Genomic DNA, 26,173 nt, shown 5'->3' on the forward strand with positions numbered 1-26,173 from the left:
TTGAATGAAATGTATTCAGAGCTCGGAAGGTAGCCACACCTGCAGAGCGCATTATGCTATTGAATAAGGCAAGTCTGAATACCAAATACTGATAAGTGTGTAGGAAAGGCGTGCGTAGTAAAGGCATAAATTGTTAGGTCAGGATCGGCCCCTTAGAGATTTACCCAGAAAGACTCACAGCTGTAAACACTGCCAAAGAGGATTCTAACATGTATTGACTCAGGGGTGTGAATACTTATGTAAATGAGATATTTTTGCATCTCATTTTCAATAAATTTGCTAAGATTTCAAAAAACATGTTTTCACTCTCATTATGGGGTATTGTGTGTAGATGGGTGAAGAAAAAAAATATTTTGTCAATTTTTATTCAGGCTGTAACAAAACAAAATGTGAAATAAGTTAAGGGGTATAAATACTTTCTGAAGGCACTGTAGGTGTGGTTTTGTTTCCGTTTCCTTTCGTTTCCTCTTCCACCTTCGCTCCTCTCTCCTGGAGGGATAGGCACTTCTCTCTCGCGCGCGCCAAGGTGTCCACTCCTCCTGCCGGTCATCTTCTTCTGGTGGGGTGCTGGTGTCGTGCACTTGCGCATCTGCGCTTTTGATCACTGGGTTTGTGTGTGTGTTACCGTTTGTTTTTTGTGTCATGGTGTTTTGTTCTGTGTGTGATCCTACCCCGTTACAGATATGTAACAGAATTTGTGGACCTGGGGAATGTCTCGGCGCTGAGAACGTTCAGGGTTCTCCGAGCATTGAAAACTATTTCAGTCATTCCAGGTGAGACTCCCATTTACATACTAAGGCTGAGCTTATTTTGATTTCTCATGAATTGGATTCGCATCATTTCTTATTACTTTAGTCTCTTAAAGAGGATGCATCAGAAATGATACCTGTTTTGTTTTTATTTTTCAAACAATCAAAAATGGTAGCAATACATTTTTGATAGGCTTAGCAGTCTACTTGCGGTCTTGTGGTGTTAAGTGGAAAAGGTGGCCCTGATATGACATACTAAAAGACAAACAGCCTAAAATAAGTGGGTGGGATACACAGCAAATTTCGTATTATTATTTTAATAGTAGTCTCCCTCAAACTGACATTAACAGCCTCATACAGTATATTGACACCAGATAGTATGGGTAGGAGCCCGGGTTTCCCCCCAGGAAAAACTTCAGGGCCTAGTTGATAACCCTCCCTTGGTTAGGGAAATCTCAGAGTCTTAGTATGAGGATCAGTAGAAATGATATTGTTCATATATTTTTTAAACTAAAGAATAGTTATTATTATTGCCATCTTAACCTCAAAGTCAAAGTGATAGACAAGGGTTTCACACTCACACATTGTATTTGTAAGCATTTCTTATTTAGACCATGCATGAGTATCTCTTCAGACTTCAGAGAGGTTTGATTCACTGTCCAACAGAGAGTGATAATGTGTTCATAGCCACCAAAAGTTTGGACACACCTACTCATTCAAGGGTTTTTCTTTATTTTTTACAATTTTCTACATTGTAGAATAATAGTGAAGACATCAAAACTATGAAATGACACATATGGAAACATGTTGTAACCAAAAAAGGTGATTCAAGAGTGTGCAAGCTGTCATCAAGTTAAAGGGTGGCTACTTTGAAGAATTTTAAATCTAAAATATATTTGAAACACTTTTTTGGTTACTACATGATTCCATATGTGTCATTTCATAGTTTTGATGTCTTCACTATTATTCTACAATGTAGAAAATAGTAAAGATAAAGAAAAACCCTTGAATGAGTAGATGTGTCCAAACTTTTGAATGATACTGTATATTCATTCATTTGGTGGCTATGAACACATTATCACTATCTGTTGGACAGGTACTGTCCACAGGGAACGTTTGACTGGTACTCTTGACTGGTACTGTAGGTGAATACATAACGTTTAGGACATTTGATTAGTTTGGGTTCAAATTTCTACCTTAGTTGTTGTCACAATCTTAAACACTGATGTATCTATGCCACAGTCTTAAAACACATCACGTTTCTGTATGAAAAAATGTGTCCCCTGACAATAACGGAGCACTCTGAAGAACATTTAATTTCTTAAGACTGCCAAGCCTAGTTTGACAACACATTATTACGCTGCATGAAGCTTTTCAAGATACCTGCTTTTTTATCTTACAACTCTGGCTTTCAAGGAGCTTCTTTACTTTGAATTCCATTCAGATATGACTATAGCAGTGAATCCTGAATGTGGACTTCTCGTTTCTGTTTATCCTGGGACAATAAGGCATAAACACAACAGAGAAATGAATTAAAGGAAATAAACACAGTGATATACAAATACATTGGAGATCCAACTGAAGGCTCTTTCTCTGGGGGAGTTGAGATATTGGCACAGGGGCAGTTTATACATTGCACCATTGGAAGTGTTGGATTGTAAATCAGTGAGGTTTTATGTAACACACACCACACTGACTCATTATTTGTTCACAGTATTAGTTAGCCTTTTGAGATTTTGTAGTAACTTCAACTGCAGAACACTCTAATGGTGCAAAAGTGTTGTTGAACAAGTGTCTGGGGCAGGAAGTGAATGTGAATTTGTGCATAAAATACATCTAGTCCAGTAAGTAGTGTTGGCTCAGTCTCCAGTGTAGGCCTCTGATCTAAAGGGGCCCCAGCCTAAAAGGCTCACCCAGTGGAGATCACACCACACAGCAGCAGTGGGACATGATGGGGGTGCCTAGGATGGGAACCATTCTAACCATGGGAACCAAGCTAAGTCACCATTCCGGTTGCCAGACAGACAGGTGATGATGACATGGAGTCAATTCCTTTAGCCTTGGCGTTTAAATGACCTGCATGCAACCTGTCATTCCCTCTTGTCCCCCCTAACCCTTGTCCCCCCTAACCCTTGCCTCCCTCACCTGTCCTCTCTTCTCACTTCTTCCTCCTCTGACTGAGCCCAGTCCTACGCTCTCTCTTCGTTGTGCTGTGCTGCTGTGTTTGGTCAATCTGGTGGATACTTTGTTGTTGTTTCCATATATTTTATATGAGAGTGGCCCTACTGTTTCCTAGGATGCCCCACACTGCCTGTGAAACCCGGACTTGAACAGAAAAATAACATAAGGGCATCTAATTGACATAAAACATTTATTCACATAATGTTATAAATTAACATAAACAATTCCTAAATTGGTATCCCTCCACAACTACATCATCCATTAGGTTTTAGAATCATTTTGATGTAGCCTGCCTCAGTGTAATTTTGTTGATTTAGAACATTTGAGGAGTATTCTGATCGTCACTGAAGTGTGTCAGTCTTATGGAAATCTCATGTAGGGGCAGTCTCAATGTTGTTGTGTTTCTATGTTGTGGTGTTTAAAATGCCTGACTATCTGACCATCTTCTGGCTGTTTTGTATGTGTCTTTAATTATTGTGCTATTGTTTGATGTAGTTATTAAGGATCCTATTCTCGCTATAATTTAGTTCAATATGACTTAACAGTAACTAACAATATGGAACACAATCACCATTGAGGTATCAAAGTTTTTGACTTGAATACCTCTTTCTTCATGGAAAATAGAGGAAAATTTATCAACTATACGCATTATTATTATTATTATTATTATTATTACACATACGCCTGCAATTTAGAATACTTCTGTTATACCTGTCCAAATGTAGATATTGGTAATTCAAAACAGAGCAGTAGTTTTGGTTTGATGTTAACTTGAACAAATACACTTTTATGAGATGGACTACTATACTACCACTGTAATACTACTATATAAACTCTATACAAATAATTCATAGCTAAGCTTGTACTTTCCAGCAATGCCCATTTCTCTTTGTTTGTGTGTATGTATGTGCGCTTGTGTGTTTTATATGTATGTGTGTACACAAACACATACATACGTGTGTGTGTGTGTGTGCACGTATGTGTGTGTGTGTGAATGCATATGTCCGGTTCCTCCCCCCAGGACTCAAGACCATCGTCGGTGCTCTAGTTCAATCGGTGAAGAAATTGTCAGACGTTATGATCCTCACGGTCTTCTGTCTCAGTGTCTTCGCCTTGATTGGACTACAGCTCTTCATGGGCAACCTGCGGCAGAAATGTGTCATCTGGCCAATCAACTCCACTGAGAACTTCCTGGCCAATGGCAGTAAGGGCTTCGACTGGAACGAATACATCATGAACGAGAGTGAGTCCGACACATGGCCAAAAGATGTGTGACACTGAGACAGAAGACCGTTTCGACTTATAACATTTGAGCTGAGTTTGAGTTAGGGGTGCCAGGTAGGCCGTGCCTACCAGAGAATCTGATCAAATGTCTCTTTTAGTTAATGGGTCGATCGCATCTGTTTGTCTGTCATAGTCTAAAATAAACACTGTAATGGAAAACTTAAGGTTACTTTCGTATCCCCGGTTCTCTGATAATAGAGTGAGGTATCTCACAATGGAAGATGTCTCCTAAGGTGGATCACTATGGAGGCTCAGATCACACAACATCTGTCGGACCTGCCTTCTGGTCATTTTCAAGCATATATTTCGCCCTCACACGCTTGCAAACAGGAAAGCGCGGTGAGATACCTCACTCTACTATCAGAGAACACGGGGTTACAACAGTAACCTTAAAGGGACACTTTGGGATTTTGTCAATGAAGCCCTTTATCTACTTCCCCAGTCAGATGAACAAGATGATACCATTTTTATGTCTGTGTGTAGTTTGAAGGAAGTTTCTAACTAGCGTTAGCACAATTGCTAATTAGTGTTAGTCTATGACTTCCAGTCATTGCGTTAACACTAGTTAGCATTGGCTTACGAAAATACCTCTATCTTCCTTCATACTGGACACAGAGACATAAAAATGATATCCGCAAGATCATCTGACGCTGGGGAAGTAGATCAAGTGTTTCATTGCCAAAATCTTGAAGTATCCCTTTACGTTCTCTTTGAAATATTAGTTTTATCACCCCTCAGAGGCTCCGACACTGAGGAACGTATGTGCCAGGAAGGCGCAGGGACCTCCAGTCAGTAAAACCTCATAAAGGTATTCACCTATTCAATATTGTTTGAAACATTCGTTTTGGACTGATGCCCAACTGAGCATTCTACTCAATGCATCGTCATTGAGCGCTGATGAAGATTTCATCAAAAGTGCATTCAAAAGGAGGCAAATAATTAGTAGGAAAACCTTTTATCTAGCTAACATTAGCATTGCTAGCTATTTGTGATTAACTTTGCTAGCTAATGACAACATTGCCATCTGTCTAAAGTAAATTTAACGACATGATAATGCTGGCAAAGTTGTTTCCTACTTAATATTTGACTACTTTAGTAATGCTATCGTATTTCCAGGCCCTATAGTATAATTTAGACTAAACAGTCATTAGCCTCCGTCCAGAATGACTGGGCTTATCATGAATTTAGTGCACCACTATTGCGCTGCCAGTAGAGGGCGGCTTGAGAACGTTCATAACAATGGCACGACGCGACCAAGTGACAGATGTGCAACCTATGAATAAGGGGTAGCACAATATACAGCATCACAAATCTCTTGTACAGAGATGCCTTTGAATAATGCCCATGATGTAGCCATGCCTCTGGTGGAATGGGCCCTTAGGCTAATATGACAGCCTCCATTATCCAATGGAATAGCCGTTGACGAGAGAGGGGCCTACCCGTGTGGAGAGGTGCCCAGGAGACAAAGAGCTGGTAGCTCCTCCGTAAAGCTCTCATCATGTCAATGTACAGTAGGTGCGTAAATCACGTAATGGACATAAACAATTGAGACGCCCTTCTTCTGTGGAAGAAAAATAAAAAAGCTCCAAAGTGAGGCAATTACATGCATTGCTGACTTTAGGCACAAAGGCGGGGTTGGGCTATAAGGTAACCTTGGATAACCCTGTGGAAAATTGCAGGCACGAGTGGTGGACTGACAGTGCAAACAACTCACTCACTCACTTTGTGGACATAAGGGCTATGGTAAAGTGGTTTGAAAGAGAGAGCTCAATGCTTTCCAGTAGCTCAAATGGCTGCTGTGAAGTAGCCTCAAGCACAGGACCCAAGATGGGACTAAAGGATTTGGCACTGGGCGTAAGCGACGTGCACCCTTCATAAAACGACATATCACATGCCACTTCATTATACAATGAGCGTGTGGAAAGGGCCCTGGCACTCTGTATGGTCTAAAAATGTACTCTTAGTGGCAGGCCTTGCATGGGCCAACATGTCCAGATGAGGATGGAAAATCTCTCTGTCCTCTTGGGTCAGTAGACCTCTGCTTAACGAGAGCTGCTAGGGCTGGTCGTAAAAGAGTAGCATTAACTGCGCTAACCAGCGCTTCCTTGGCTATTGCTTCTGGTGAGCCAGTTGGTAGACGCCAGTGCAGTCATGCCATCCGTCCTGAAAAGGATGTGACAACGCTGCAGAAAAGGCAGAGAATGTTTCCTAATTATATGAGAAACATTGCATATGGAGTCCGAGGTATTCGTATGAGCATGCCGGAACCCTGGAGGTCAATCCGGTACCGTTCAGTCCTCCTGTACTGCCCCCCACCCTAATGGGTGGTGAATATCTCCCCATTACTCTCCCTATACGCACGGGTGTAGTGTCTGGGGCGAGAAGTGACGAGTCTACTCCAATGACGGAGAGCCCTTTATCTCAGATTAAGGGGACGATGGGACATAATCGTGGGCTATTTTGTCTCATACTGAAAAGTCCCTCATCCTTAGTGACCCAACTGGAATGCAGAGAGTGTAATGGAAAACTGTCATTTATACGTTAATTTGGGGTATTATCAACATTAAAATACTGTGAAACGTTTTACTGCAGCATACTGTAAATGTTGGTGCATTGTGGGAAAATGTTGTGGCTGGGGAGAAAGAATTGCTGTATTTCAAATGGTACTGTAATTCCACCCCACAGAATACAGTAACGCACTGAATTTTTGGAGCACCAAAAACATTTTGACCGCTAGTGGGTGCATGGTATTGTTGTATCTGTCTCATTAACATATTTTGAGGAGTGCCTTGTAAGAGGCTATATTGCGTGGTTATAGTGCTCCATGTATAGGGGACAGATTGAAGTGGCAACAAGTCTTAAACCTTTACAGGTTGAGCATTTTGCTATGTTCTTTTGGTCTGTTTTGCTCTGTAGTTGCTGCCAGTTTGGAAGCCTTTGTTAAGGCCTCTATAAGTGCAAGTGATATAAAACACCAAATATTCATTGATAGGGGAGAGCGGTGTAAGTTGAGCAAAAGTGTTAGTTGTGCCACCCCTTGTTTCTAGGAAACCATACACAAAATTAACCATGTGACCAAATATTTAGGAAGAGGTATATCATTTGATGGAGTCTGTGGAGGAAGACACCACATGGAAAAAGTGGTAAGCAAGTTAGGTCCAAAAAACGTATTTGAACAAAGTTAAATTAATTGATTGTGTTATAGGTTTCATGATGCTTGAATCTAAACCAAAGTAGATTGTTTTAGATTGTTTCATACATCAGTTGGGGTCTCTATAAGCTACAATATAAGGTCCTAAACCTACCATGAAAGTGCATCCTTGTAGCTAATGTAGTCAAAATGTTTGCCTTGGGGCCAGTTGAGCCAATGGCCACTCTACCCCATAGAAATTATGATTATATTTTGTCTGTTTTATGCATAATATGCATATTATTTTTGCAATATGGCATGCATATGAACTCAACATTTTTATTGTTACAGAGCAGACATCATCATGCCCTGTGTATATATAAACGTAAAACAAGCAGGGGTCTAGCCCCCTTTGAGGTTCTTCAGAGAGCAGTCAAGGAAGTGAGAGAAGGGATAAAGTCATTGGAGCAGCAGCAAGGGATGAATAAATAGACTGAATGACACTGAAGAGGTACATTGACAAAAAATAAAAAGAACATGTATCTGTGCGAAAGAGAGGCTATGATAGAGTAGCAGAGGCACACATGGTTTTATCTGATGACACGGAGTCTGAGCTTCCTAAATATATCAAGAATTTCGCAGACCAGTTTCATGGGCTTAGTAGCCTCAAATGCAGAGAACCTTTCTACGAATTGGCACATCGAAACAATGTCCCTGTCCCAGACAACTGGTCAAGAAATGGAAGGGTAAGTGATATTGAACTGAGAGATCTATATCTGAATGTAGGCATACATTTAAGATAAACAATATACCAAAACCCATTCCACAAATTAAACTTTGACCTACCAGCACTATGACCCACTGTCACAGGACTCCATCACCCACATACCCCAAGGCGGCTCAACTTACCCTGTCCTTTTACGCGACTTACCCCATACCCGGGATAAGTTGTGCCAGGAGACCACTTTTTTGTACAAGCTATGTTTTCAAAACTGTTATGTTTACATGAATTCTGATTATTTCCAGGGATACACAACATCCTGAAATATATGTAGATATCTTTGTTAGAAAGAAAATATATTTCCCTTGACATGGTGACGCTGAATGTAAGAAATGGCTCAGCTTACCCCACTCTCCCCTATGCTGTAATATGTAAACGCATTACCTAGCAGCCAACCTGCTTGCACCAATTCCGTGTAATTACAGTAAAATACTGTGAAATACAAACCCCTCCCCTCAATGAATTTCATTCATTCACTCATTACGATTATGGTAGCATTTACTTTTTCACAGTATTATACAGTCAATTCTACGGTATTGTACTGTGTGTCATTACATAGTGCTTGCTTACATACTGTATTTCGATTACAGTAGCTGTAATTCAATATGAAATACAGAAATGTACTTGCCACTGAGCTGTCTGTAAGTTACTGTCAAATTCACTCCCTCACCTTTACAGTGTAGTAAGCCCCCCGTGGAAGAGCAAGGCACTGGCGAAATGATGTCACTCATCTGTCTCAAAAGGACAAAGGATATTTCTGACCACCCAGATATTCTATTCCGGAGCATTTGAACAGCTACAGTGCCTTTAAAAAGTATTCATACCCCTTGATTTATTACACATTTTGTTGTATTACAGTCTGAATTCAAATGGATTAAAAGTGAAAACATGTTTGAAGACATTTATGCAAATGTTTTGAAAATGAAATACAGAAATATCTCATTTATATAAGTATTCACACCCTTGAGTCAATACATGTTAGAAACAACTTTGGCAGCGATTACAGCTGTGAGTCTTTCTGGGTAAGTCTCTAAGAGCTTTGCACACCTGGATTGTACAATATTAGCCCATTATCATTGCCGGACAACCATTTTCAAGTCTTGCCATAGAATTTCAAGCAGATTTAAGTGAAAACTGTAACTCGGCGATGCAGGAACATTCACTGTCTTCTTGGTAAGCAACTCCAGTGTAGATTTGGCCTTGCGTTTTAGGTTATTGTCCTGCTGAAAGGAGAATTCCTCTCCCAGTGTCTGGGCAAAAGCAGACTGAACCAGGTTTTCCTCTAGGATTTTGCCTGTGCTTAACTCCATTCCGTTTCTTTTTTATCCCCAAAAATTCCCCAGTTCTTAACGATTACAAGCATACCATAACATAATGCAGCCACCAATATGTTTTAAATATGGAGCGTGGTACTCAGTGATGTGTTATATTGGATTTTTCCCAAATATAACACTTTGTACTCAGGGCAAAAAGTGAATTGGTTTGCCACATTTTTTGTGTCTTATTGCAAACAGGATGCATGTTATTCTGTACAGGATTGCCCCTTCCGGTTATACCGGGTATTCCTGTTCAAACTGGAAATGCTATTTAATAGCATATAATAGCAACCAATATATATATTTTTTACATGCTTTCAGACTACTACTGTAAATTGGTAAATATACACAGGAATCGAACAGTTATAAAGTAAAAACAGCCACAACCTTTTCAAATTCCCCAGAATTTGGAAAGATGGAGCCAGAGGGTAGGACTGCCGTCTTATCGGCTCTTAACCAACCATGCTATTTTGTTTTTCATGCGTTGTTCGTAACTTGTTTTGTACATAATGTTGCTGCTACCATCTCTTATGGCCGAAAAGAGCTTCTGGACGTCAGAACTGGGATTACTCACCTCAAATTGGACGAGGAGTTCCAGGCCCAGATCCCCGTGATGCGCTGGAAAAGGAAACGTAGGTTTCGCGGAAAGAGATCAGGATGCCTTGTGAGGATCAGGTGACGAGTGGCTAATCTGCCCTTGCCTTCCGTTCTGCTAGCTAACGTTCAATCGCTGGAAAATAAATGGGACGAACTAAAAGCATGTATATCCTACCAATGGGACATTACAAACGGTAATATCTTGTTTCACCAAGTTGTGGCTGAACGACGACATTAAGAACATACAGCTGGCGGGTTATATACTCTATCGGCAGGACAGAACAGCAGCCTCTGGTAAGACACGGGGCGGGGGTCTATGCATTTTTGTAAACAATAGCTGGTGCACGATATCTAAGGAAGTCTCAGGGTTTTGCTAGACTGAGGTAGAGTATCTCATGATAAGCCGTAGACCACACATCTACCGAGAGAGTTTTCATCTGTGTTTTTTGTAGCTGTCTACATACCACCACAGACCGAAGCTGGCACTAAAACCATACTCAATGAGCTGTATTCCGCCATAAGCAAACAGGAAAACGCTCATCCAGTGGCGGCGCTCCAGTGGCCGGGGACCTTAACTTCTTCAGGCTAGGGGGCAGTATTCGGAAGTTTGGATGAATGAGGTGCCCAAAGTAAACTGCCTGTTTCTCAGGCCCAGAAGCTAGGATATGCATATAGTTGATAGTATTGGATAGAAAACACTCTAAACTGTTACAATAATGTTTGTGAGTATAACAGAACTGATATGGCAGGCGAAAACCCGAGGACAATCCATCCAGAATTGGATTCTGATTAGAATCTGATTACAATGGCTGGGAATGGGAATATAAAAGGAATTCCTCCCAGATTGCAGTTCCTAGGGCGTCCTCCAGATGTCAACCGTCTTTTAAAAGTTTCAGGCTTGTTTTTTGAAAAATTTGCTAGAATTCGTAGTTTTTCTAAGTGGCTCCCATTTTGGCTGTAGTGTTTGTTGCGCGTTCCGGTGAGGGCGTGTACTTCGTTATTTATCTCCGGTAATGGTCTCCGGTGTTCTCCGTCTTAAATTTGATCGTTTATTTACATATTAGGGTGCCTGAGGAATGATTAGGAACGTTGTTTGATATGTTTGAAAGAAGTTTGTTGTTAATTTACGGGATTCATATGTATGCATTTTGAACGAGGGAAACCGGTGGATTACTGAGTCAAGCACGCCAATGAAACATACTTTTTTGCGATATAAAGAAGGACTTCATCGAACAAATGGACCATTTGTTACGTAGCTGGGACCCTTGTGATTGCAACAAGATGAAGATCTTCAAAGGTAAGTGATTTATTTTATCACTATTTCTGACTTTCGTGATGCCTTTGCTTGGTTGGAAAATGTATGTAATGCTTTTGTGTGCGGGGCGCTGTCCTCAGATAATTGCATGGTGTGCTTTCGCCGTAAAGCCTTTTTGAAATCTGACAAAGGGATTAACAAGAAGTTAAGCTTTTAAATGATGTATGGTACTTGTATTTTCATGAATCTTTAATATTACGATTTCTGTCATTTGAATTTGGCGCTCTGCAATTTCACCGGATGTTGTCAAGGTGGGACGCTAGCGTCCCAATGATCTGTAAGAAGTTAATGCAGGGAAACTTAAATCAGTTTTACCTAATTTCTATCAGCATGTTAAATGTGCAACCAGAGGAAAAATTATTCTAGACCACCTTTACTCTACACATAGAGACATGTACAAAGCTCTCCCTCGCCCTCCATTTGGCAAATCTGACCATAACTCTATCCTCCTGATTCCTACCTACAAGCAAAAATGAAAGCAGGAAGCACCAGTGACTTGGTCTATAAAAAAGTGGTCAGATGAAGCAGATGCTAAACTACAGGACTGTTTTGCTAGCACAGACTGGAATATGTTCCGGGATTCTTCCAATGCCATTGAGGAGTACACCACATCAGTCACTGGCTTCATCAATAAGTGCACCGATGACGTCGTCCCTACAGTGACTGTACGTACATACCCAAACCAGAAGCCATGGATTACAGGCAACATTCACACTGAGCTAAAGGGTAGAGCTGCCGCTTTCAAGGAGCGGGACTTTAACCCGGAAGCTTATAAGAAATCCTTCTATGCCCTCCAATGAACCGTCAAACAAACAGAGCGCCAATACAGGACTAAGATCGAATCGTACTACACCGGCTCCCAATGCTCGTCGGATGTGGCACGGCTTGCAAACTATTACAGACTACAAAGGGAAGCACAGCCACGAGATGCCCAGTGACACGAGCCTACCAGACAAGCCAAATAACTTTTATTCTCGCTTCCAGGCAAGTAACACTGAAACATGCATGAGAGCATCAGCTGTTCCAGATGACTGTGTGATCACACTCTATGCAGCCGATGTAAGACCTTTAAACAGGTCAACATTCACAAGGCTGTTGGGCCAGACGGATTACCAGGACGAGTACTTCGAGCATATGCTGAACAACTGGCAAGTGTCTTCACTGACATTTTCAACCTGTCCCTGTCTGAGTCTGTAATACCAACATGTTTCAAGCAGACCACCATAGTCCTTGTGCCCAAGAACACAAAGGTAACCTACCTAAATGACTACCGACTCGTAGCACTCACGTCTGTAGCCATGAAATGCTTTGAAAGGCTGGTCATTATCCCAGAAACCCTAGACCCACTCCAATTTGCACACTGCATCAACAGATCCACAGATGATGCAATCTCTATTGCACTCCACTCTTCCCTTTCCCATCTGGACAAAAGGAACACCTATGTGAGAATGCTATTCATTGACTATAGCTCAGCGTTCAACATCCTAGTGCCCTCAAAGCTCATCACTAAGCTAAGTACCCTGGGACTAAACACCTCCCTCTGCAACTGGATCCTGGACTTCCTGACGGGCCGCCCCCCAGGTGGTAAGGGTAGGTAACAACACATCCGCCAAGCTGATCCTCAACACGGGGGCTCCTCAGGGGTGCGTGCTTAGTCCCCTCCTGTACTCCCTGTTCACTCATGACTGCACGGCCAGGCATGACTCCAACACCATCATTAAGTTTGCTGATGACACAACAGTGGTAGGCCTGATCTCCGACAATGATGAGACAGCCTATAGCGAGGAGGTCAGAGACCTGACCGTGTGGTGCAAGGACAAGAACCTCTCCCTCAACATGATCAAGACAAAGGAGATGATTGTGGAGTACAGGAAAAGTAGAACCGAGCACTCCCCCATTCTCATCGACAGGGCTGTAGTGCAACAGGTTGAGAGCTTCAAGTTCCTTGGTGTCCACATCACCAACAAACTAACATGGTCCAAGCACACCAAGACAGTCGTGAAGAGTGCACGACAAACCTATTCCCCTTCAGGGGACTGAAAAGATTTGGCATGGGTCCTCAGATCCTCAAAAGGTTTTACAGCTGCTCCATCGAGAGCATCCAGACAGGTTGCATCACTGCCTGGTATAGCAACTGCTCGGCCTCCGACCACAAGGCACTACAGAGGGTAGTGCGTACGGCCCAGTACATCACCGGGGCCAAGCTTCCTGCCATCCAGGACCTTCTATACCGGGCGGTGTCAGAGGAAGTCCCTGGTCAAAGACTCCAGCCACCCTAGTCACAAACTGTTCTCTCTGTTACCACATGGCAAGCGGCACCGGAGCGCCAAGTCTAGGTCCAAGAGCCTTCCAAACAGCTTTTACCCCTAAGCCATAAGACTCCTGAACATCTAATCAAATGGCTAACCAGACTTTTTGCAAAGCCCCCCCACCAATCCCCCACCCTCTTTTACGCTGCTGCTACTCTGTTATTATCTATGCATAGTCACTTAATACATAACTCTACCTACATGTTCATAATTACCTGAATTACCTCAACACCGGTGCCCCCCGCACATTGACTCTGTACCGGTACCCCCTGTATATAGCCTCGCCATTGTTATTTACTGCTGCTCTTTAATTATTTGTTATTCTTATCTCTTATTTTTTTAGGGATTTTCTTGAAACTGCATTGTTGGCTTGTAAGTAAGCATTTCACTATAAGGTCTACACCTGTTGTATTCGGCGCATGTGACAAATAACATTTGATTTGATTTGATATCCAGGTGCAAGGTGCGAGAAATGGACCTCTTTCAGTCAAAGGTGGGCTACAACAAATGTTATTTTCACTTGGCTATAATAAGGGAGTGAACGTTATTTAGGTTACATGGAAAAAATCTGACCTATCTGAAATTAAAATGGATGGCCCTCCCTTCAGCAAAATATACTTTACCTAAACCCTCCCTTAACGCTTGAAAAATAGACGTCACCCTCCCCTATACCCAAAATAATAATTAAAACATAAAGTGGATAGCAGAGAACATTCTTATTGTTTACCCTCACTTCTTGGACAGACCAGAGCCTTAAATATGCTGTTTTAGACATTTGTCTACTTCCTGTAAAGCCCAAATAAAATAAAAGCGTTTTTTTATGCATGTGAGCGAGTGTGTACATGCTGGATTTAGAATGCACGGTAGTGGAAGAGAGAGAGCATCAATGGCATCATAGCCATGCACCTCCTTCAGGACAGCCACACAGAAGAAATGCCAGGCCATGCAGAGACACAAGAGATTTTTTAAATTTAATTACATTTTTAAATTTTTAAAATGTTTATTTCACCTTTATTTAACCAGGTAGGCAAGTTGAGAACAAGTTCTCATTTACAACTGCGACCTGGCCAAGATAAAGCAAAGCAGTTCGACACATATAACAACACAGAGTTACACATGGAGTAAAACAAACATACAGTCAATAATACAGTAGAATAATAAGTCTATATACAATGTGAACAAATGAGGTGAGATGAGGGAGATAAAGGCAATAAATAGGCCATGGTGGAGAAGTAAATACAATATAGCAATTAAAACACTGGAATGGTAGATTTGACAGTAGATGAGTGTGCAAAGTAGAAATACTGGGGTGCAAAGGAGCAAAATAAATAAATACAGTAGGGGAAGAGGTAGTTGTTTGGGCTATTTATAGATGAGCTATGTACAGGTGCAGTGATCTGTGAGCTGCTCTGACAGCTGGTGCTTAAAGCTCGTGAGGGAGATAAGTGTTTCCAGTTTCAGAGATTTTTGTAGTTTGTTCCAGTCATTGGCAGCAGAGAACTGGAAGGAAAGACGACCAAAGGAGGAATTGGCTTTGGGGGTGACAAGTGAGATATACCTGCTGGAACGCGTGCTACGGGTGGGTGCAGCTATGGTGACCAGCGAGCAGAGATAAGGCGGGACTTTACCTAGCAGGGTCTTGTAGATGGCCTGTAGCCAGTGGGTTTGGCGACGAGTATGAAGCGAGGGCCAGCCAACGAGAGCGTACAGGTCGCAGTGGTGGGTAGTATATGGGGCTTTGATGACAAAACGGATGGCACTGTGATAGACTGCATCCAATTTGTTGAGTAGGGTGTTGGAGGCTATTTTGTAAATGACATCGCCAAAGTCGAGGATCGGTAAGATGGTCAGTTTTACGAGGGTATGTTTGGCAGCATGAGTGAAGGATACTTTGTTGCGAAATAGGAAGCCAATTCTAGATTTAACTTTGGATTGGAGATGTTTTATGTGAGTCTGGAAGGAGAGTTTACAGTCTAACCAGACACCTAGGTATTTGTAGTTGTCCACATAAGTCAGAACCGTCCAGAGTAGTGATGCTGGACGGACGGGCAGGTGCAGGCAGCGATCGGTTGAAGAGCATGCATTTAGTTTTACTTGTATTTAAGAGCGGTTGGAGGCCACGGAAGGAGAGTTGTATGGCATTGAAGCTCGTCTGGAGGGTTGTTAACACAGTGTCCAAAGAAGGGCCAGAAGTATACAGAATGGTGTCGTCTGTGTAGAGGTGGATCAGAGACTCACCAGCAGCAAGAGCTTGAACTTCACTTCGCCCCATTAGTTTGCACTATATAGATCAACGTTTTTCTGGTGATCGAATCAACATTAAATCAGCCCCTTTTCAATGCAACAAACCAAAACAAATCTACCTTTGCAAGATTGAGTCTGTGATTTTGTTGTAGGCAGAGCCAGAGCACAATGGAGTACAATTCTATTGGTGGGTTAGCCCACAAGTGGTCTTTCAATCACCCAAGAGTGAATGTGCTTTTCAGATCAGTTCAGATCAGAGCAAAGAGCTGCATTTGTGCACATTTGTTGATATTCTTTGCTAGTTAGCGAGTTATAACACAGGTATAGATAAGTATAGGTCAGCAATGGTGAGTTACTGCTTCCTACAAGATTACAAAACATGTAGGCTACATTTCAAACTGTCTTTGAAAAGCGAGTCAGGTAAAAATCGTATCGCTTAATTAAAGGGGCGGTGTTGTATTTTGAGACAGGCTTGAATATGCAAATAAGCCAATATGCAGAGGGTTAGCCTGTATGGTAATAATAATAATTTTTATTTTGTAAAGTGGTTTCTTGCATCATACAACACAGTACAATGCAATTTACAGTCACCTAGTTGGCCCATGGTGTTACAGACCAAGTAAAGGCCTGCATTGAACACCACATATAGGCTACTGTAGGCTAGATCATAGAAATCAAAAGCTATTTCCACGTGAAAATGTTATGGGATTGCTGGTAGGTCTACATTATGCTCAAATAGCCACAATAGCCCATTAGCTACTGTCTAAAACTGTAAGGGAAAAGTGTCAGTGTTCACTGTAAACACGCACCGGAAGTCACACAAAATTCTCACAATATTCATTCTTCCCCTCACAAGACCAAAAATTAGCTCAGTGTGCCAAAATAAATGGTTTACCCCTATTTTCTTCACAATTTTGTGATATCCAATTGCCATCGGGAGAGGCGAAGGTGGATCATTAGTCTTCTGAAACATGACCAAAAAATCTGCGCTGCTTCTTAACAACCGCTCACTTACACCAGAAGCCAGCCGCACCAATGTGTCGGAGAAAACCCTGTTCAACTGACGACCGGAGTCAGCTTGCAGGCACCCAGACCACCACAAGGAGTCACTAGAGCACGATGAGCCAACCCCTAAAGCCACCCAGCCAACCCCTCCTTTAACTCGGTTGACGCTGGGCCAATTGTGCGCCACCCTATGGGAATCTCTGTCACGGCCTGTTGTGACACAGCCTGGGATCGAACCCCAGGCTGTAGTGATGCCGCAACACTGCGATGCAGTGCCTTAGACCACTGCGCCACCCGTGAGTCTCTGTTTTATTATTAATACATTTGCAAAAATGTATAATTTCCTGTTTTCACTTTGTCATTATGGGGTATTGTGTGTAGATTGATGAGGATTTAAAAACAATTGAATCCAGTTTAGAACAAGGCTGTAACATAACAACATGTGGAAAAAGTTAAGGGGTGTGAATACTTTCCCAAATGCACTGTATAGCAGCTTTTAGCCTAATTTAGTTTGTCAAACAGGTAGGCTACCTCTTATTTTCTAAATAACAAGAAATAGACTAACACAAAGCCTTCTTGTTGTTAGTAAAGTCAAATTAAAATGACGAGGTTGAAATGAATTATGCCTACTTTAATTTGCCTACTTTCAGTACCATGAGCTGTCCATTTCTGATTGATTGTGTCGCGAATGCTGCTTCAAGTTTCAGCACCACAATGTAAGTTACTCGAATCTAGCTCATTGTGCGGTCATTAACTCTGATAAATACATCATGGACAAGGAACATATTGTTTTTATTCAAATCAATTATAGTAGTAGCAAGCTATTAAAGGTGACCTCCGCTCCACCTTCTCATCTTCGCGCTCTCCTTCTCAAACTGAACAGAACAGGCAAGTCCGTGCCCAAGACATTGCATTTTTTTGGACTAAGCATAATCCCCCCCAAAAATTCTGAAGAATTCTTTGACTCTACTCCTGAACTGCCACTGTAGGCCTACACAGCACAGGGTTGGTAGGGCAGCACAAAAAAGGTTTTGATCAGCAAGAGTAGAGCAGGCCGGGGCTCAGTCTTAGAATAGCCATTGCAGTGTGTAATGCAGCCTAGTTTTATTCACACCATCCCAGCACCTATCTTAGAAATATAACGTTGCTCTGTGCTTCTCCGAGCATGCACTTCGTAGCCTATAGGCTATGGATAATTTGATAAAGACCACACTAAATATCCTATAAGCACACTTGATATTGGCGCCCAGCAGAGAATCAAAGATGAGGGCTGGCATCGGGCACACATTGATATTTTGTTTATTTCATGGAGATTAAAAATATGTGGAACTCCACATATTTTGAATCTCCGTGAAACAAACAAAACAATAAAGAAACGTGAAGTCATGACGTGCACACAGGCAACTAAACACAAACAATATCCCACAAAACACAGGTGGGGAAATGGCTACCTAAATATGATCCCCAATCAGAGGAAACGATAAACAGCTGCCTCTAATTGGGAACCATATTAGCACCAACATAGAAATAGACAACTAGAACACCCCCTAGTCACGCCCTGACCTACTACACCATAGAGAACCAAGGGCTCTCTATGGTCAGGGCGTGACATCGCAATAAGGAACTAAAGTAAAACTGCTAAAAATGTGGCAAATATTTGTTGTTGTTGTTGTCTTGAATACATAGTGTTATGTTAGAGGCAAATCCAACACAACACATATGTTAGGGGCTGCATCATGTTATGGGTATGCTTGTCATTGGCAAGGACTAGGGAGTTTTTTAGGATAAAAATAAATGAAATTGAGCTAAGCACAGGCAAAATCCTAGAGGAAGACCTGGTTCAGTCTGCTTTCCAGCAGACACTGGGAGACTAATTCACCTTTCAGCAGAAGAATAACCCAAAACAAGGCCAAATATACGCTGGAGTTGCTTGAAAGACAACATTGAATGTTCCTGAGTGGCTTAGTTACAGTTTTGGAATAAATCAGTTTGAAAATCTAAATCAAATCTAATCAAATGTTATTTGTCACATGCGCTGAATACAACAGGTGAAGACCTTACTGTGAAATGCTTACTTACAAGACTTTAACCAATAATGCAGTTTTAAGAAAATATTTACAAAATAAACTCAAGTAAAATAAATATATATACTTATGTAAATGAGATATTTCTGTATTTTATTTTCAATAAATTTGCTAACATTTCTTAAAACATGTTTTCACTTTGTCATTATGGGGTATTTTATGTAGATTGGTGACAAAAAACATATATTTAATCAATTTTGAATTCAGGCTGTAACAACAAAATGTGGAATAAGACAAGGGCTATGAATACTTTCTGAAGGCACTGTATGTACACGACTAGACAGAAATACATTTGTTTGTACATGTCTGGGTTAGATAAAAGAACATGCAGAATACAGTGTATATGAATGATGGTGAGTCCACTGCACATCGTAAATAAACACAGTCCCACATTCCACATAACCATAAGAACCTGAAACAGTCTAAATGTATGAGTCAGATGAAGATAAAGACGTCCTTAACTTTTTCAGGGAACTTCTATTTCATTCCTGGGCAGCTGGATGCTCTACTGTGTGGAAACAGCTCGGACTCAGGGTGAGTCTCATGATCTATTACTGCAAAATAAAACTTCCAGTAGGTTGGAATAGCCACCATAAAAGGGAACAACAGAAAATAATCCTAACATAACTAAGACTTTAACGCAAATCATGCGTCTATGTCACTGGGAGATTTACTTGAAAATCATGACTCCCCTTCTCCCTCCCCTCCCTCTATTTCTCCCTCCCTTCCTCCCAGGCGGTGCCCTGAGGGCTACATGTGTATGAAGGCCGGGAGAAACCCAAACTACGGGTACACCAGCTTTGACAGCTTCGGCTGGGCCTTCCTCACTCTCTTCCGCCTCATGACCCAAGACTTCTGGGAGAACCTCTACATGCTGGTAAGGCCAAGCTCGTCATAGACAGGGAAAATGAATACTGTAATAATTCCTGCTTGTAATGGCGGAAGCAGTGTAATTCAATGTGGGCGGCTTATATGAGCAGCCGGAGAGCATTGAAACCAAACCGATAGATTGAGACGGCTCTATGTTGTTATTTTGAACTGGGAATTTACTGTCAGTTCTGCAGCACTGTTGTTTAACCTTTTACTGCAGTGGGCTAAATCATGGTCACACAGAGTGTTACTTGGTAGTCTTAAACAAATACACTTTGAAACAAATGTATACACCTCACACACACACGGTTATGGGCTTAAACAAATCTGTACCATGTTAGAGTTAGAGTTGAAATGTATTCAATTATGAGTTTGCATCCCAATAGTAAAATAAACTGTTTAATATAAACACCAGATTTTAGTTAGTAAAAAAATAAAATAATAATATTCCACCCATGAGGCCACTAGGTCATTTGACTGCAGAAAAGGGCTACTGGCTAATTGGGTCATTAAGGCTGGCATTTCTGCCCTCTTGGTTTCTTTGCCATCAAACTGTGAGTCACTGACTGCTTCTTGTCAAGGACTGGTCTGTCTGTTGATGAGAGGCTGCATGGATTCTACAGTATCTCAGAGTTTAACCTGATTTCTGGTCTTTGGTCATAATCTATGTCCCAGCTGCAGATGAGAAAGATTATGTTTTAAGTTTGACTGGAAGAGCTTGAGAGAAGTCAACATGTTGTTGAGTATTGTCTAACGTAAGTGTGTGTTAAAATAAAGAGGGCTTTATTTTCAGCTGGCATTAAGTAAGAGCAATTGTTAAATGCACTGTCGTTGGCAATTTCAACATGTTAAGCCGGCGCTGTGCTATTTACCAACCCTTGCACCAAGATTGGTAATTTACCTGTCTTATATGAGCTCGCTTGTGCTGAGGTGGGAGGGGTGGCAATATCTGAGGTGTGTCCTTAAAAACGTGCGCCAAAGTGCCAATTTCAGGCAGAACTTATGGGGATATATAAGACCAATTAAAAGCTGGTCTTAGCAATGGATTTTGACAGCTTAAGCACAGATATAAACCTTGTATTTAGAAACATAATAGACTAATGTTTTTTTCCCCATTTCCTTTTATTAAAAACCAGGCATCGCCTCCCCTCCTCTCAATGAAGGCTGTTTTTTTCTTGTCCTGCCCAAAGTATTCTCCAAGTAGTAAAGACTATCGATAAAGGGTTTGACTTCTGAGACCGCCTTCTTAATCACCAAAGCTTTATTAAAATATTAAGTTTGGGAGCATTAAAATAGTGAGCAGACAAAAGCACACCTGGAAGCACCTGTCAAGACTATTTTCCTACTCTAGCAAACTGGCTCAAATGAAAATCCTACATCTTTATGTATATCATGTTATTGTTCTTGAGCTATGCAGCATGTGCACAAAGAGAGTAAAAAAAACTCAGTGGTGTGCACTGATCAGACTTGGGCCCGCCCTGCAACTTCATTGGTCAATACTGGGCCAACCTGCAACCTCATTGCACATCATTCCACCTGCCAATCAACATTATCTATCATGTTCGGTTGTTGCAGGCAAAATAAATAATATCAGATAGGGATGTGCAACATAATGTCCACTTCATAGGATGACACATAAGTATAGGCTAAAGAGATTTTCCGAGAGGGAACATCTGACAGCTATCAGACCCTCTGAAAATGATTCCTCTGTTCCGAATTATCCATGCAGCTATAGAAATGAGATTTATGCTCACTATCCAATTTGTGATTGCATTTTTATTTTCAAAATTAGAAACATGTTATACTAAATTACTAATTATTTAGGATTTTGGCGGAGGGGCCAGGTTATGGGTGGACTCTCATAATCTTTTGTGCAAATGTACTCCAAAATTCAGCCATAAATACATAATTGAATATATCAGCCTACTCCATTTAGGAAATAAAAGTTGTGACCAAGATGTTTCAAATCGGGTTGACAATTATCTTCTAACTTTAGATTTGTGTCCCTCCATTTAGTATGATATGTTACGTTTTGTATGATATATATTAATTTGTGAATGTCTATCATCCATTTTTTATGATATGTTACTTCCTCCGATTCGCATGATATGTTATGAATGTCAATATGTACAGTATGTTCGAATTTGTTAGTACACGTTCACTATGAAGGGAACGAGCGTGCAACTCACATGTACTATACATTTTATGTGTTGAATGTAAAGATTGTGTGGCTTACTCCGCCAGGAGACGATTACAGATGGTGTATTATGCATGTATGAGCCATTCCCAGAGAAACCTATTGGTGTGGATGTCAAAGCACTAACAGAGCTAACAGTGCCAAAGATAGTACAGACACCATGCATTGACAGAGAAACACAGGGAAGTACCTCAGCTCTGGAAGAAAAATACTGCCACTTCAAACAATTAATGGGTAATATTTATTCATTATGACCATTGTTACAGTATATGTTGCTCTTTGTTTTCCCTCTTTCTTTCCCCCTTTCCTTCCTCCCCCCTCTTCCTCTCTCCCAGACACTGCGAGCGGCAGGGAAAACCTACATGATCTTCTTTGTGTTGGTGATCTTCGTTGGATCCTTCTACCTGGTTAATCTGATTCTGGCTGTGGTGGCCATGGCCTATGAGGAGCAGAACCAGGCAACAATAGAGGAGGCAGAGCAGAAAGAGGCAGAGTTCAAAGCCATGCTGGAGCAGATCAAGAACCAGCAGGAGGATGCACAGGTTTGTCCCTCCCTGGTGTTAGACTGGGTGAGGAGCCATCTGTCTGTCTGTCTGTCTGTCTGTCTGATTGCTGGGTCTATCTGTCTGTACACATCACTCCCTTCACTTCTCCCCTCTCCTACCTGTTCTGTCTTGCCACCCTTCAGGATGCCCAGGTTAGTCCCAGACTGAGTGTGGGTGTTGTCTGTCTGTCAGTGCCTGTCAGTGCCTGTCTGTCTTCTGAGATTCTTATCAGATTCGTAATTTTGTTTAATCCACAAAAGTGTAGCTAAGGTTACTAACGCCAGTTAGCACTAGTCAGCTGTACTTGCACCAAAATCAGGTATTTCTCTTTCAAAAAGCGTGTTCTCCATCTGATAATATATTGGTGAGCCAACCTGTTTTTAGGACTTTAATATCCATGATTTATCAAAACTAGTTTTCTCACGGCTTTGTCTTGTCCTGCAGTAGACATAGGCTATAGCCTAGTGAGTAGCTCATGCTCCATGCTCCATGCTAAAACATTTATTTAGCAAATATTCAAATCAGAAAAAAGTGATTAGAACCAGAGTAAACAAATCAGCCCTTGTCTGTCTGTCTGTCTGTCTGTCTGTCTGTCTGTCTGTCTGTCTGTCTGTCTGTCTGTCTGTCTGTCTGTCTGTCTGTCTCCCTTCACTTTTCCTCTCTCTTACCTGTCCCCCATCTCCCCACCCCTCAGGCTGCTGCCATGGCGACCTCAGCGGGCATGGTGTCGGAGGGCGACGGGGTGGAGGGGGGCGATGCAACGGAGGGTGGAGGTCACCTATCCCGTAGCTCCTCTGATGCTTCCAAGCTCAGCTCCAAGAGCGCCAAAGATCGACGCAACCGCAAGAAGAAATCACGTCAGAAAGAGGAGGAGAAGAAAGAGAAGGGGGAGAAAGGCGAGAAGGTCGACCATGAGAAGCACGTTAAGTCCGAGTCGGACGATGGCAGCAGGAGGAGCATCTTCCGTTTCCCAGGCAACCGGCTGGGACGCAAGTCGTCCATCATGAACCAGGTAAAAACTAGCATGAGACAATAAAGATAAACTATTTTCTTAATTGAAGTCATTTTCACAGACTTTCATGAGTATTGAGACATACAGTGCCTATCATAAGTTTTCACTACCCTTGGATTTCTTCACATTTTACTGTGTTACAAATTGGGATTAAAATTGATTTAATTGTCCTTTTTGTGTCAACGATCTACACAAAAACAGAACATTTCTATATATTTGTATTTTTATTTATGTGAAATAAAACACTTTTATATCTTAATAAGATAAATATTCACCCTTTGAGTCAATATTAGAAGCAATTTTGACAGCGATTACAGCTGTGAGTCTTGTTATTTTAACATTTCTTCAAACTCTGTAAAGTTAGTTGTTGATAGACAGCCATTTTCAAGTCTTGCCATAGATTTTCAAGCAGATTTAAGTCAAAACTGTAACTACACCACTCAGGAACATTCACTGTCCTCTTGGTAAGCAACTCAGAATGACTTTTTTGAGAGAAACATTCCACATATGGCACCAAGGTAGATTTATGGAGCCTGAAAATATTTAGATATGGAAACACCACAGATTTGGAGGCTGTGACAGCCATCTCACAAAATGGCCATTGTCGGTAATACAACGTTATAGTTCTGAAGTTTTTCTTACATTTTCTTTATAAACACACCAAATGTTGCACGAAGGTAGATTTAGGTACCCTAAAAATATTTCGATATGGAGCAACCACAGATTTGGCCCCTGGGGGCCGTGGCAGCCATCTTACTATATAGCCGCATACTACCACTATTTTACAAACCTTTAATCTACAAAAAGTCGTGGCATATACTTCTTTGACTTTTAAAGTATACTTCTTCTTATACTTCTTAGCCTGGATCTCCTGAAAACCAAAAGGTTTAACAGTTACACACAGTATAATACAATGAGTACAGAGAGAAACACAGCAGCCATGTAGGCCACATTTGTTGGAAAAAGTAAACATTTCTGTGACTGCTTCTAGTGGAGGTGAGATAGAATGCTCTATTGATGAAGTAGCTCTACCTGCGACATAAAACCAGCCTCGGCCCAAGACGGAATATTATTTTGATCTAATGGGTTGGGTTCCATGAGCATTTAAACAAATGGTTACTGAAGCTACTTCCCAAAGCCCATATCAGGATAAAATACAGACTAACTACAGCTGTACCTGTGAAAAATATCCCAGCCATTGAGTTTGAGTAGTTCACAATTGCTGTGGACAATTCTCTCAAGCTGTGCTTCAGTGAGACAATAACTGTACATGACACAGATAATCTTTTACTTTCACCACATTTTGGTGGTCACTGTTGATTTGAGGAAGCATCAGGTAAAGGTGTACTTACTTCCGCTAAAGGACCTCCAAAATCATAATTAAAGATCATTTTTATTGGGTCAGTGGATGCAATCATAGAAACAGACCAAATATTTTAAAAAGAACATCAAAAGCCCTGGAACTAAGCCCCTAACTTACTATTTGCTACTAAGCAAAGGGATCTCATAGCTTTGGACCTGACCTGACACCCTGTATTTAAGTATAGCAACCAATGGCGTATTTCAACCAACAGCTGTGTGTTACAAAAATGTGTTACAAAAACTATAATACAGTATAACATATAGCCTATTTGGGGTGAAAGGTCTGTGTTGGCTCCATATCTTAGTCTTTGTAGGGTCCATAAATCTATCTCTGGGCCAAACTTGGAGCCTTTCTCATAAAATAGTTCTTAGTTGTAAAATATTGGTACTGCTAGGCAGTCATTTTCAAAGATGGCTGCCACAGCCCCCTGGGGCCAAATCTGTGGTGGCTCCATATCTAAATATTTTCGGGATATATAAATCTAAATCACCAAAATCTGATACGTTTTTCTAAAAAAAGGACTTCAGAACTGTAACATTGTAAAACAGACAATGGACATTTTGTAAGATGTCTGTGGTGGCTCCATATCTAAATCTACCTTTAATCTACAGAGCCTTTGTGTCAAATGTGCTTTGTTTATCTGGAAATAGTTATTCTGACCTACAAAATAGTGTTACAGTCGGCAGCCATGGGTCCATAAATCTAGCTCTGTGACAAATTTGGTGCCTTTACCGCGAAGCATTCCTTTTGAATTGTAAAATAGCATTCATTTTGGTGGCCATTTTCACAAATGGCTACCAATCGCCCCAGGGGCCAAATCTGTGGTGGCTCCATATCTAAATCTTTTCAAGGTACAGCGCATTCGGAAAGTATTCAGACCCTGTGACTTTTTCCACATTTTGTTACATTACAGCCTTATTCTAAAATGGATTAAATTTATTGTTTTCCTCATCAATCTACACACGATACCCCATAATGATAAAGCAAAAACTGTTTTTTATAAATTTTTTCAAATGTATAAAACAACAAACGGAAATACCTTATTTACATAATTATTCAGACTATTTGCTATGAGACTCGAAATTGAGCTCAGGTGCATCCTGTTTCCATTGATCATCCTTGAGATGTTTCTACAACTTGATTGGAGTCCACTTGTGGTAAATTAAATTGATTGGACATGATTTGGAAAGG

The 26,173-nt window shown here is 41.2% G+C and overlaps 1 protein-coding gene across 6 annotated transcripts in view; it reads left to right on the plus strand.

The window, feature by feature from the left end:
- LOC139560258 (sodium channel protein type 8 subunit alpha-like) overlaps positions 1-26,173 on the plus strand; it is a 110,404-nt gene that overhangs the window by 26,074 nt on the left and 58,157 nt on the right. For 5 of the 6 annotated variants that reach the window (XM_071376875.1, XM_071376900.1, XM_071376890.1 and 2 more), the window contains exons 6-11: positions 682-773; positions 3,952-4,173; positions 19,466-19,529; positions 19,731-19,872; positions 22,398-22,604; positions 23,302-23,619. In XM_071376875.1, coding sequence (XP_071232976.1) covers positions 682-773; positions 3,952-4,173; positions 19,466-19,529; positions 19,731-19,872; positions 22,398-22,604; positions 23,302-23,619 — 1,045 coding nt within the window. The remainder of the gene's footprint in view (positions 1-681; positions 774-3,951; positions 4,174-19,465; positions 19,530-19,730; positions 19,873-22,397; positions 22,605-23,301; positions 23,620-26,173) is intronic. The other variant, XM_071376909.1, reaches the window with a different exon arrangement.

The sequence above is a fragment of the Salvelinus alpinus genome, chromosome 2 (genome assembly GCF_045679555.1).
Source record: "Salvelinus alpinus chromosome 2, SLU_Salpinus.1, whole genome shotgun sequence".
In the NCBI taxonomy this organism is placed as follows: Eukaryota; Metazoa; Chordata; class Actinopteri; order Salmoniformes; family Salmonidae; genus Salvelinus; species Salvelinus alpinus.